Source organism: Myxine glutinosa, chromosome 3 (genome assembly GCF_964187855.1).
Source record: "Myxine glutinosa chromosome 3, kmMyxGlut1.1, whole genome shotgun sequence".
NCBI classification, from domain to species: domain Eukaryota; kingdom Metazoa; phylum Chordata; class Myxini; order Myxiniformes; family Myxinidae; genus Myxine; species Myxine glutinosa.
The window spans coordinates 28,442,395-28,454,986 of NC_136263.1; the positions used below are offsets into that span (position 1 = coordinate 28,442,395).

The 12,592-nt window shown below is 47.3% G+C and overlaps 2 protein-coding genes across 3 annotated transcripts in view; one reads left to right on the plus strand and one right to left on the minus strand.

Annotated features, from left to right (window-relative positions):
- The window catches only part of RPP30 (ribonuclease P/MRP subunit p30), a 36,371-nt gene extending 33,656 nt beyond the window's left edge, over nt 1-2,715 (minus strand). Inside the window, exons 1-2 of the mRNA XM_068111169.2 lie at nt 2,672-2,715; nt 2,440-2,559 (exon numbers count right to left, since the gene is read on the minus strand). Of these exons, the coding sequence (XP_067967270.1) occupies nt 2,440-2,512 (73 nt within the window). The 5' untranslated portion in view covers nt 2,513-2,559; nt 2,672-2,715. The remainder of the gene's footprint in view (nt 1-2,439; nt 2,560-2,671) is intronic.
- Nucleotides 2,716-3,447: 732 nt separating this feature from the next.
- The window catches only part of LOC137415394 (uncharacterized), a 206,146-nt gene continuing 197,001 nt past the window's right edge, over nt 3,448-12,592 (plus strand). For both annotated transcript variants that reach the window (XM_078773789.1, XM_078773790.1), the window contains exon 1: nt 3,448-3,549. The gene's annotated coding sequence lies outside the window, so the exon portion shown is untranslated. The remainder of the gene's footprint in view (nt 3,550-12,592) is intronic.

Consider the following 12,592-nt stretch of genomic DNA (forward strand, 5'->3'; position numbering starts at 1 on the left):
CCTTGTATCGAGGGACGAGGGCACTCAGTTCCCAATCCACTGGTATGCGGCCTTCCCCCAACACCAGACCACAGATCTCTGTCATTCTCTTCACACCCCAACTTCCTGCTGCCTTCAACATATCTCCCACAACTCCCGTCGCCCCCCCCCCCCCCCGCCCCTCCACTCCCCATTGCCTCCATCGCTTCCTCAACCTCCTTCCCAGTCACCTTCCCTGCCGGTCCCAAAACTGGGCCACTCTCTATGTTGCCATCCCACCCATTCTCTGTATTCAACAGCATTTCCATACATCTTTTCCATCCCCCTTCAACTCCACCCGGGCCCACAACGATCCGTCCCACCCCATCCCTCAAGCAACTCACCCCCATCACATCACACCCCCCCCTCGATATCCGCTTTGCAATCCTGAATACCGCTCTCCGACCCTCCCCCGAATCCAAGCGCCCCCCGAACATCCTCCTACATGCCTCCCGCGCCCCCGCCACCTACCTCTTTGCAGCCTTCCCGGCTGCCCTACAACCTTCATGCTCTGCCCCCTGAAGTGATGAAGTGTTGTCTGAAGTCTGAAGTGTTGGATGTGAGTGAAAAATGAATCGATTTGGATTCAGACCAGGTCACTCTACTCTACTCTACTCTACTCTACTCTACTCTACTCTACTCTACTCTACTCTACTCTACTCATGCTGCTTCTGCTGTCTCAACAATGAACGGAGTTCTTCAACGCCAGACAAGAAAACAGAGCCGTCTTCCTCGACATATCTCGTCCCTTCAATACTGTCTGGCACCCGGCTCTGTTCACCAAACTCTCCTCTTATGATACCCATGGAAATCTCCACTCATGGCTCGCGGACTTCCTTTCCTGTCGTAGTCAATGTGTGGCCCTAAATGGAATCCTCTCATCTCCTCTTCCTGTCCAGGCTTAAGTTCCTCAAGGCAGTGTTCTGGGCCCTGCGCTTTTTCTAATCTTCATCAATTATCTCTAAGACTCCCTCGAAAACCCTCTCTGTCTTTTTGCTGATGACTCCGCCCTCTGCCACTCCATCTCTTCAGGCAGGCAGCAGCCTCCTCCTTCTCTGCAGATCTGGATAAAATTATAACCTGGACAAACATGTTGAACACGTCTTTCAATCCTGACAAATGTCACACTCTCACCTTGTCTCGCCGAAAGAACCGGCTGGACAACCCTTCCATCTACTTTCTGAACAATCCTCTCGAAGAAGTTCTGTGACTCAAGCTTTTGGGTCTCACTATCTGCCAGGATCTTTCCTAGGAAAACCACATTTCCAAGCTGGCCTCCAAAGCCAGTGACCGACTGGGCATCCTCCGTTGTGCGAAGTCCTTCCTTGGCACCTCTAAGCTAATCACAACATACAAAGCCTTCATTCGCAGCTCAATGGAATATTGCTCTCCCCTCTGGGCTGGTACTCCTGCCTCAAACCTAGCTTGGCTTCACGATGAAGAAACCAAGGCTTTTAAAATCAAATTTATATATATGTCGGAAAATTACAAGCCCAGACCAGGAAACGAACCCAGGTCCTCTGGAAAAACCGTAACAGTGCCCTGCCATCTGAGCTATCTGGGCGACCCTGACTGGACCTGGGTTTGATTCCTGGTCTCAGCATGTAATTTTCCCACATATATCAATTTAATTATTTAATCCTGATCAATAATCTAATTGCATTTAAAATCATTGCAATCTCCTGTGATGAAGCCGATTCCGAGGGCCTTTCTCTCTCTCTCTCTCTCTCTCTCACCGCAGGCAGGTAGGTGGTCTTTCTGCTTTCTCTCTTCTACCGACTCCTCTCCGGCCTAGGTCCCCCAGCTCTCTCTGTGCTCTGTCCCCCATATTCCTTCAGGACACACAAGATCTGCCTGCAACCCTCTTCTGGTTAAACTGCCAAAATCAAGACTCTCTGCTCACCTTCACTCTTTCATTCCTCTTTTCTCCCGCCTCTGGAACAAACTCCCTCACTTTCTTCAATCCCACTCCTCCCTCCAGGTCTTTAAAACAGCTGTTCACCACCATCTCTTATCTTCCCCCATCCAAAACCTTGATCTTTTCTACCCCCACTAATTTCACCCTAGATCCACTTTTTTTAAATACCGACTTCTTTCCTGAAATCCTCTGTAGAGTGCAGTGCCCATATTCCATCTTGTTTATTCCATGCACCTGCTCAAACCCTCTCCCTTCCACAGATCTCCTGATGTCCCTGTTCTCTAATGTTGTTGTGCTTCCCGCTCTCTCTCCCCTCTCTTCTCTCACACTACCTGTATTATTTATATGTTCTACGTGTTCGCTCTCCATCATACGAGCCTCGACGAAGTAAAAATAATAATAAATAAAATTAATTGAGTGATGGATATGACTATGAGCGAATAATGATTGAAGGTGTTAATAATGAGTGAAAAAGTGATTAAATGAGAGAATGAGGAACTTACGTTGTGCAGCACACTCTATTAAAGACCGGGCGGATCGCTCCGCGCACACGTTCAGATCCATGAAGACCACCATGATGGCTAAAATCTGGACACAACTCCCAAGAAACTTATTTACTCCACCTGTGAGGAAGGGGATACCAAGACCAAGAAGTGCATACAGATTTTGTGAATCACGCCTGCCTCTTATACTTCATTCATGTGTAACTCACTAATGTGTAACACTAACAGTAACAGCGTTTCAAAACGTCGAGGAATCGATATTTTATTACTGTAATAACACAGATGTCAAATACACGCAGAACACTTGGACAAACCTTTGAAGAACCCAGTTCTACTATATAGACCGAATCGAACATGAATATGTAATAAAAACCAAATTAAACTTCTAAATAAATCTATATGTACTGTACTCTCTGTTGCTAACTACACCAGCTGTCTACGATATACCGGACGAACTCGAAAGCCCATAGCCACAAGGAGCTGTTCTACGTAATCACCACGCAGTAGCACTACACTAATTCGATTATAAGAGTAATCTTCAATAAATGATTGTTTAACAAGATCGCATGCAGGGATGTCCAAGGAACTTTGGCGCAGGAGAACGCCAATCGGACCATCATGTCTGAGCGACACCAACAACATTAAACGTCAACCATCCACACACAAGATACAAGTTCTGACAAGTTTTTGCATTATTAAATGTTATTCGAGACTACTTAATTTGTGCATTTTATAGCTATCTTTTTTGCCTCTTCTTCTTCTTCTTCTTCTTCTTTTGACTGAGTGAAGGAAATTCAACAATAGCTCCATCATAATTGCTTTTCAGGTAAATGTGTGAAGATGTTGTCAATTTATAATTCGGCTTTATTTTTAATGTACGTTGAACGTACAGTGTAAAACTATCGTGTTGGTGCGACAGTACATGTTTCCGCTGTCCAATAGCAAAGCAGCAAAGCGTTCTGACCAATAAAAACTGGCGGGAAGCATCTTTTAAAAAATTTCACCTCTGATTGCGATTGGTCTATTTTGATTTGAATATTGAAGGCTGAAGCACACGCAGATCGTCTGTGGATGTGGACGTCGATGTATCGGGTGTTTGATTTATAAACGGTGCGTATTATTGTAATATTGTTGTATTACAAGCCTAATGTTATTTTTCAAACTATTATCACATTGTGTTTTTTGTATTTGAATGTTAAAATTGTTATCGTTTGTGGTTGGTGCTCGCGCGGTTTGCGCTCACCGTTATGATTGAAGCCTGAAGGCCTGTTTTAATTTATTGGTTAACCGATGGATGATCAGTATATATAGATATATATATAGATTTATTTTTTTTGGTCTGTGTTTGCGTGGTCTTCCTCACCTCCCGTAAAGAAGCATTCGACTACCGCACTGTATTGGGAATGCTGTAACAAACTCTCGAGCACCGCACTGTATTGGGAATGCTGTAACAAACTCTCGAGCACCGCACTGTATTGGGAATGCTGTAACAAACTCTCGACTACCGCACTGTATTGGGAATGCTGTAACAAACTCTCGAGCACCGCACTGTATTGGGAATGCTGTAACAAACTCTCGAGCACCGAACTGTATTGGGAATGCTGTAACAAACTCTCGAGCACCGCACTTGGTATTGGGAATGCTGTAACAAACTCTCGAGCATCGCACTTGGTATTGAGAATGCTGTAACAAACTCTCGAGCACCGCACTGTATTGGGAATGCTGTAACAAACTCGAGCACCGCACTTGGTATTGGGAATGCTGTAACAAACTCTCGAGCACCGCACTTGGTATTGGGAATGCTGTAACAAACTCTCGAGCACCGCACTGTATTGGGAATGCTGTAACAAACTCTCGAGCACCGCACTGTATTGGGAATGCTGTAACAAACTCGAGCACCGCACTTGGTATTGGGAATGCTGTAACAAACTCTCGAGCACCGCACTGTATTGGGAATGCTGTAACAAACTCTCGAGCACCGCACTGTATTGGGAATGCTGTAACAAACTCTCGACTACCGCACTGTATTGGGAATGCTGTAACAAACTCTCGAGCACCGCACTGTATTGGGAATGCTGTAACAAACTCTCGACTACCGCACTGTATTGGGAATGCTGTAACAAACTCTCGAGCACCGCACTGTATTGGGAATGCTGTAACAAACTCTCGAGCACCGAACTGTATTGGGAATGCTGTAACAAACTCTCGAGCACCGCAATTGGTATTGGGAATGCTGTAACAAACTCTCGAGCATCGCACTTGGTATTGAGAATGCTGTAACAAACTCTCGAGCACCGCACTGTATTGGGAATGCTGTAACAAACTCTCGAGCACCGCACTGTATTGGGAATGCTGTAACAAACTCTCGAGCACCGCATTTGGTATTGGGAATGCTGTAACAAACTCTCGAGCATCGCACTTGGTATTGGGAATGCTGTAACAAACTCTCGACTACCGCACTGTATTGGGAATGCTGTAATAAACTCTCGAGCACCGCACTTGGTATTGGGAATGCTGTAACAAACTCTCGAGCACCGCACTGTATTGGGAATGCTGTAACAAACTCTCGAGCACCGCACTTGGTATTGGGAATGCTGTAACAAACTCTCGAGCACCGCACTGTATTGGGAATGCTGTAACAAACTCTCGAGCACCGCACTGTATTGGGAATGCTGTAACAAACTCTCGACCACCGCACTGTATTGGGAATGCTGTAACAAACTCTCGAGCACCGCACTTAGTATTGGGAATGCTGTAACAAACTCTCGAGCACCGCACTTGGTATTGGGAATGCTGTAACAAACTCTCGAGCACCGCACTTGGTATTGGGAATGCTGTAACAAACTCTCGAGCACCGCACTTGGTATTGGGAATGCTGTAACAAACTCTCGAGCACCGCACTTGGTATTGGGAATGCTATAACAAACTCGACCACCGCACTTGGTATTGGGAATGCTGTAACAAACTCGACCACCGCACTTGGGATTGGGAATGCTGTAACAAACTCTCGACCACCGCACTTGGTATTGGGAATGCTGTAACAAACTCTCGAGCACCGCACTTGGTATTGGGAATGCTGTAACAAACTCTCGAGCATTGCACTTTGTATTGGGAATGCTGTAACAAACTCGACCACCGCACTTGGTATTGGGAATGCTGTAACAAACTCTCGAGCACCGCACTTGGTATTGGGAATGCTGTAACAAACTCTCGAGCACCGCACTTGGTATTGAGAATGCTGTAACAAACTCTCGAGCACCGCACTTGGTATTGGGAATGCTGTAACAAACTCTCGAGCACCGCACTTGGTATTGGGAATGCTGTAACAAACTCTCGAGCACCGCACTCTGATTGGGAATGCTGTAACAAACTCTCGACCACCGCACTTGGTATTGGGAATGCTGTAACAAACTCTCGAGCACCGCACTTGGTATTGGGAATGCTGAAAAAAACTCTCGAGCACCGCACTTGGTATTGGGAATGCTGTAACAAACTCTTGAGCACCGCACTTGGTATTGGGAATGCTGTAACAAACTCTCGAGCACCGCACTTGGTATTGGGAATGCTGTAACAAACTCTCGAGCACCGCACTTGGTATTGGGAATGCTGTAACAAACTCTCGAGCACCGCACTTGGTATTGGGAATGCTGTAACAAACTCTCGACCACTGCACTTGGTATTGGGAATGCTGTAACAAACTCTCGAGCACCGCACTTGGTATTGGGAATGCTGTAACAAACTCTCGAGCACCGCACTTGGTATTGGGAATGCTGTAACAAACTCTCGAGCACCGCACTTGGTATTGGGAATGCTGTAACAAACTCTCGAGCACCGCACTGTATTGGAAATGCTGTAACAAACTCTCGAGCACCGCACTGTATTGGGAATGCTGTAACAAACTCAAGCACCGCACTTGGTATTGGGAATGTGGTCCCAATCTCTCGACCACCGCACTGTATTGGGAATGTGGTCCCAATCTCTCGACCACCGCACTGTATTTGGAATGTGGTCCCAAACTCTCGACCACCGCACTGTATTGGTAATGTGGTCCCAAACTCTCGACCACCGCACTGTATTGGGAATGCTGTACCAAACTCTCGACCACTGCACTGTATTGGTAATGTTGTAACAAACTCTCGAGCACCGCACTGTATTGGGAATGCTGTAACAAACTCTCGAGCACCGCACTGTATTGGGAATGCTGTAACAAACTCTCGAGCACCGCACTTGGTATTGGGAATGCTGTAACAAACTCTCGAGCACCGCACTTGGTATTGGGAATGCTGTAACAAACTCTCGAGCACCGCACTGTATTGGGAATGCTGTAACAAACTCTCGACCACCGCACTGTATTGGGAATGCTGTAACAAACTCTCGAGCACCGCACTTAGTATTGGGAATGCTGTAACAAACTCTCGAGCACCGCACTTGGTATTGGGAATGCTGTAACAAACTCTCGAGAACCGCACTTGGTATTGGGAATGCTGTAACAAACTCTCGAGCACCGCACTTGGTATTGGGAATGCTGTAACAAACTCTCGAGCACCGCACTGTATTGGGAATGCTGTAACAAACTCTCGAGCACCGCACTTGGTATTGGGAATGCTGTAACAAACTCTCGAGCATTGCACTTGGTATTGGGAATGCTGTAACAAACTCTCGAGCATTGCACTTTGTATTGGGAATGCTGTAACAAACTCGACCACCGCACTTGGTATTGGGAATGCTGTAACAAACTCTCGAGCACCGCACTTGGTATTGGGAATGCTGTAACAAACTCTCGAGCACCGCACTTGGTATTGAGAATGCTGTAACAAACTCTCGAGCACCGCACTTGGTATTGGGAATGCTGTAACAAACTCTCGAGCACCGCACTTGGTATTGGGAATGCTGTAACAAACTCTCGAGCACCGCACTCTGATTGGGAATGCTGTAACAAACTCTCGACCACCGCACTTGGTATTGGGAATGCTGTAACAAACTCTCGAGCACCGCACTTGGTATTGGGAATGCTGTAACAAACTCTCGAGCACCGCACTTGGTATTGGGAATGCTGTAACAAACTCTCGAGCACCGCACTTGGTATTGGGAATGCTGTAACAAACTCTCGAGCACCGCACTGTATTGGAAATACTGTAACAAACTCTCGAGCACCGCACTGCATTGGGAATGCTGTAACAAACTCGAGCACCGCACTTGGTATTGGGAATGTGGTCCCAATCTCTCGACTACCGCACTGTATTGGGAATGTGGTCCCAATCTCTCAACCACCGCACTGTATTGGGAATGTGGTCCCAAACTCTCGACCACCGCACTGTATTGGGAATGTGGTCCCAAACTCTCGACCACCGCACTGTATTGGTAATGTGGTCCCAAACTCTCGACCACCGCACTGTATTGGGAATGCTGTACCAAACTCTCGACCACCGCACTGTATTGGTAATGCTGTAACAAACTCTCGAGCACTGCACTGTATTGGGAATGCTGTAACAAACTCTCGAGCACCGCACTGTATTGGGAATGCTGTAACAAACTCTCGAGCACCGCACTTGGTATTGGGAATGCTGTGACAAACTCTCGAGCACCGCACTGTATTGGGAATGCTGTAACAAACTCTCGAGCACCGCACTGTATTGGGAATGCTGTAACAAACTCTCGAGCACCGCACTGTATTGGGAATGCTGTAACAAACTCTCGAGCACCGCACTTGGTATTGGGAATGCTGTAACAAACTCTCGAGCACCGCACTGTATTGGGAATGCTGTAACAAACTCTCGAGCACCGCACTGTATTGGGAATGCTGTAACAAACTCTCGAGCACCGCATTTGGTATTGGGAATGCTGTAACAAACTCTCGAGCATCGCACTTGGTATTGGGAATGCTGTAACAAACTCTCGACTACCGCACTGTATTGGGAATGCTGTAACAAACTCTCGAGCACCGCACTTGGTATTGGGAATGCTGTAACAAACTCTCGAGCACCGCACTGTATTGGGAATGCTGTAACAAACTCTCGAGCACCGCACTTGGTATTGGGAATGCTGTAACAAACTCTCGAGCACCGCACTGTATTGGGAATGCTGTAACAAACTCTCGAGCACCGCACTGTATTGGGAATGCTGTAACAAACTCTCGACCACCGCACTGCATTGGGAATGCTGTAACAAACTCTCGAGCACCGCACTTAGTATTGGGAATGCTGTAACAAACTCTCGAGCACCGCACTTGGTATTGGGAATGCTGTAACAAACTCTCGAGCACCGCACTTGGTATTGGGAATGCTGTAACAAACTCTCGAGCACCGCACTTGGTATTGGGAATGCTGTAACAAACTCTCGAGCACCGCACTGTATTGGGAATGCTGTAACAAACTCTCGAGCACCGCACTTGGTATTGGGAATGCTGTAACAAACTCTCGAGCATTGCACTTGGTATTGGGAATGCTGTAACAAACTCTCGAGCATTGCACTTTGTATTGGGAATGCTGTAACAAACTCGACCACCGCACTTGGTATTGGGAATGCTGTAACAAACTCTCGAGCACCGCACTTGGTATTGGGAATGCTGTAACAAACTCTCGAGCACCGCACTTGGTATTGAGAATGCTGTAACAAACTCTCGAGCACCGCACTTGGTATTGGGAATGCTGTAACAAACTCTCGAGCACCGCACTTGGTATTGGGAATGCTGTAACAAACTCTCGAGCACCGCACTCTGATTGGGAATGCTGTAACAAACTCTCGACCACCGCACTTGGTATTGGGAATGCTGTAACAAACTCTCGAGCACCGCACTTGGTATTGGGAATGCTGTAACAAACTCTCGAGCACCGCACTTGGTATTGGGAATGCTGTAACAAACTCTCGAGCACCGCACTTGGTATTGGGAATGCTGTAACAAACTCTCGAGCACCGCACTTGGTATTGGGAATGCTGTAACAAACTCTCGAGCACCGCACTTGGTATTGGGAATGCTGTAACAAACTCTCGAGCACCGCACTTGGTATTGGGAATGCTGTAACAAACTCTCGACCACTGCACTTGGTATTGGGAATGCTGTAACAAACTCTCGAGCACCGCACTTGGTATTGGGAATGCTGTAACAAACTCTCGAGCACCGCACTTGGTATTGGGAATGCTGTAACAAACTCTCGAGCACCGCACTTGGTATTGGGAATGCTGTAACAAACTCTCGAGCACCGCACTGTATTGGAAATACTGTAACAAACTCTCGAGCACCGCACTGCATTGGGAATGCTGTAACAAACTCGAGCACCGCACTTGGTATTGGGAATGTGGTCCCAATCTCTCGACCACCGCACTGTATTGGGAATGTGGTCCCAATCTCTCAACCACCGCACTGTATTGGGAATGTGGTCCCAAACTCTCGACCACCGCACTGTATTGGGAATGTGGTCCCAAACTCTCGACCACCGCACTGTATTGGTAATGTGGTCCCAAACTCTCGACCACCGCACTGTATTGGGAATGCTGTACCAAACTCTCGACCACTGCACTGTATTGGTAATGTTGTAACAAACTCTCGAGCACCGCACTGTATTGGGAATGCTGTAACAAACTCTCGAGCACCGCACTGTATTGGGAATGCTGTAACAAACTCTCGAGCACCGCACTTGGTATTGGGAATGCTGTAACAAACTCTCGAGCACCGCACTTGGTATTGGGAATGCTGTAACAAACTCTCGAGCACCGCACTGTATTGGGAATGCTGTAACAAACTCTCGACCACCGCACTGTATTGGGAATGCTGTAACAAACTCTCGAGCACCGCACTTAGTATTGGGAATGCTGTAACAAACTCTCGAGCACCGCACTTGGTATTGGGAATGCTGTAACAAACTCTCGAGAACCGCACTTGGTATTGGGAATGCTGTAACAAACTCTCGAGCACCGCACTTGGTATTGGGAATGCTGTAACAAACTCTCGAGCACCGCACTGTATTGGGAATGCTGTAACAAACTCTCGAGCACCGCACTTGGTATTGGGAATGCTGTAACAAACTCTCGAGCATTGCACTTGGTATTGGGAATGCTGTAACAAACTCTCGAGCATTGCACTTTGTATTGGGAATGCTGTAACAAACTCGACCACCGCACTTGGTATTGGGAATGCTGTAACAAACTCTCGAGCACCGCACTTGGTATTGGGAATGCTGTAACAAACTCTCGAGCACCGCACTTGGTATTGAGAATGCTGTAACAAACTCTCGAGCACCGCACTTGGTATTGGGAATGCTGTAACAAACTCTCGAGCACCGCACTTGGTATTGGGAATGCTGTAACAAACTCTCGAGCACCGCACTCTGATTGGGAATGCTGTAACAAACTCTCGACCACCGCACTTGGTATTGGGAATGCTGTAACAAACTCTCGAGCACCGCACTTGGTATTGGGAATGCTGTAACAAACTCTCGAGCACCGCACTTGGTATTGGGAATGCTGTAACAAACTCTCGAGCACCGCACTTGGTATTGGGAATGCTGTAACAAACTCTCGAGCACCGCACTGTATTGGAAATACTGTAACAAACTCTCGAGCACCGCACTGCATTGGGAATGCTGTAACAAACTCGAGCACCGCACTTGGTATTGGGAATGTGGTCCCAATCTCTCGACCACCGCACTGTATTGGGAATGTGGTCCCAATCTCTCAACCACCGCACTGTATTGGGAATGTGGTCCCAAACTCTCGACCACCGCACTGTATTGGGAATGTGGTCCCAAACTCTCGACCACCGCACTGTATTGGTAATGTGGTCCCAAACTCTCGACCACCGCACTGTATTGGGAATGCTGTACCAAACTCTCGACCACCGCACTGTATTGGTAATGCTGTAACAAACTCTCGAGCACTGCACTGTATTGGGAATGCTGTAACAAACTCTCGAGCACCGCACTGTATTGGGAATGCTGTAACAAACTCTCGAGCACCGCACTTGGTATTGGGAATGCTGTGACAAACTCTCGAGCACCGCACTGTATTGGGAATGCTGTAACAAACTCTCGAGCACCGCACTGTATTGGGAATGCTGTAACAAACTCTCGAGCACCGCACTGTATTGGGAATGCTGTAACAAACTCTCGAGCACCGCACTTGGTATTGGGAATGCTGTAACAAACTCTCGAGCACCGCACTGTATTGGGAATGCTGTAACAAACTCTCGAGCACCGCACTGTATTGGGAATGCTGTAACAAACTCTCGAGCACCGCATTTGGTATTGGGAATGCTGTAACAAACTCTCGAGCATCGCACTTGGTATTGGGAATGCTGTAACAAACTCTCGACTACCGCACTGTATTGGGAATGCTGTAACAAACTCTCGAGCACCGCACTTGGTATTGGGAATGCTGTAACAAACTCTCGAGCACCGCACTGTATTGGGAATGCTGTAACAAACTCTCGAGCACCGCACTTGGTATTGGGAATGCTGTAACAAACTCTCGAGCACCGCACTGTATTGGGAATGCTGTAACAAACTCTCGAGCACCGCACTGTATTGGGAATGCTGTAACAAACTCTCGACCACCGCACTGTATTGGGAATGCTGTAACAAACTCTCGAGCACCGCACTTAGTATTGGGAATGCTGTAACAAACTCTCGAGCACCGCACTTGGTATTGGGAATGCTGTAACAAACTCTCGAGCACCGCACTTGGTATTGGGAATGCTGTAACAAACTCTCGAGCACCGCACTTGGTATTGGGAATGCTGTAACAAACTCTCGAGCACCGCACTGTATTGGGAATGCTGTAACAAACTCTCGAGCACCGCACTTGGTATTGGGAATGCTGTAACAAACTCTCGAGCATTGCACTTGGTATTGGGAATGCTGTAACAAACTCTCGAGCATTGCACTTTGTATTGGGAATGCTGTAACAAACTCGACCACCGCACTTGGTATTGGGAATGCTGTAACAAACTCTCGAGCACCGCACTTGGTATTGGGAATGCTGTAACAAACTCTCGAGCACCGCACTTGGTATTGAGAATGCTGTAACAAACTCTCGAGCACCGCACTTGGTATTGGGAATGCTGTAACAAACTCTCGAGCACCGCACTTGGTATTGGGAATGCTGTAACAAACTCTCGAGCACCGCACTCTGATTGGGAATGCTGTAACAAACTCTCGAC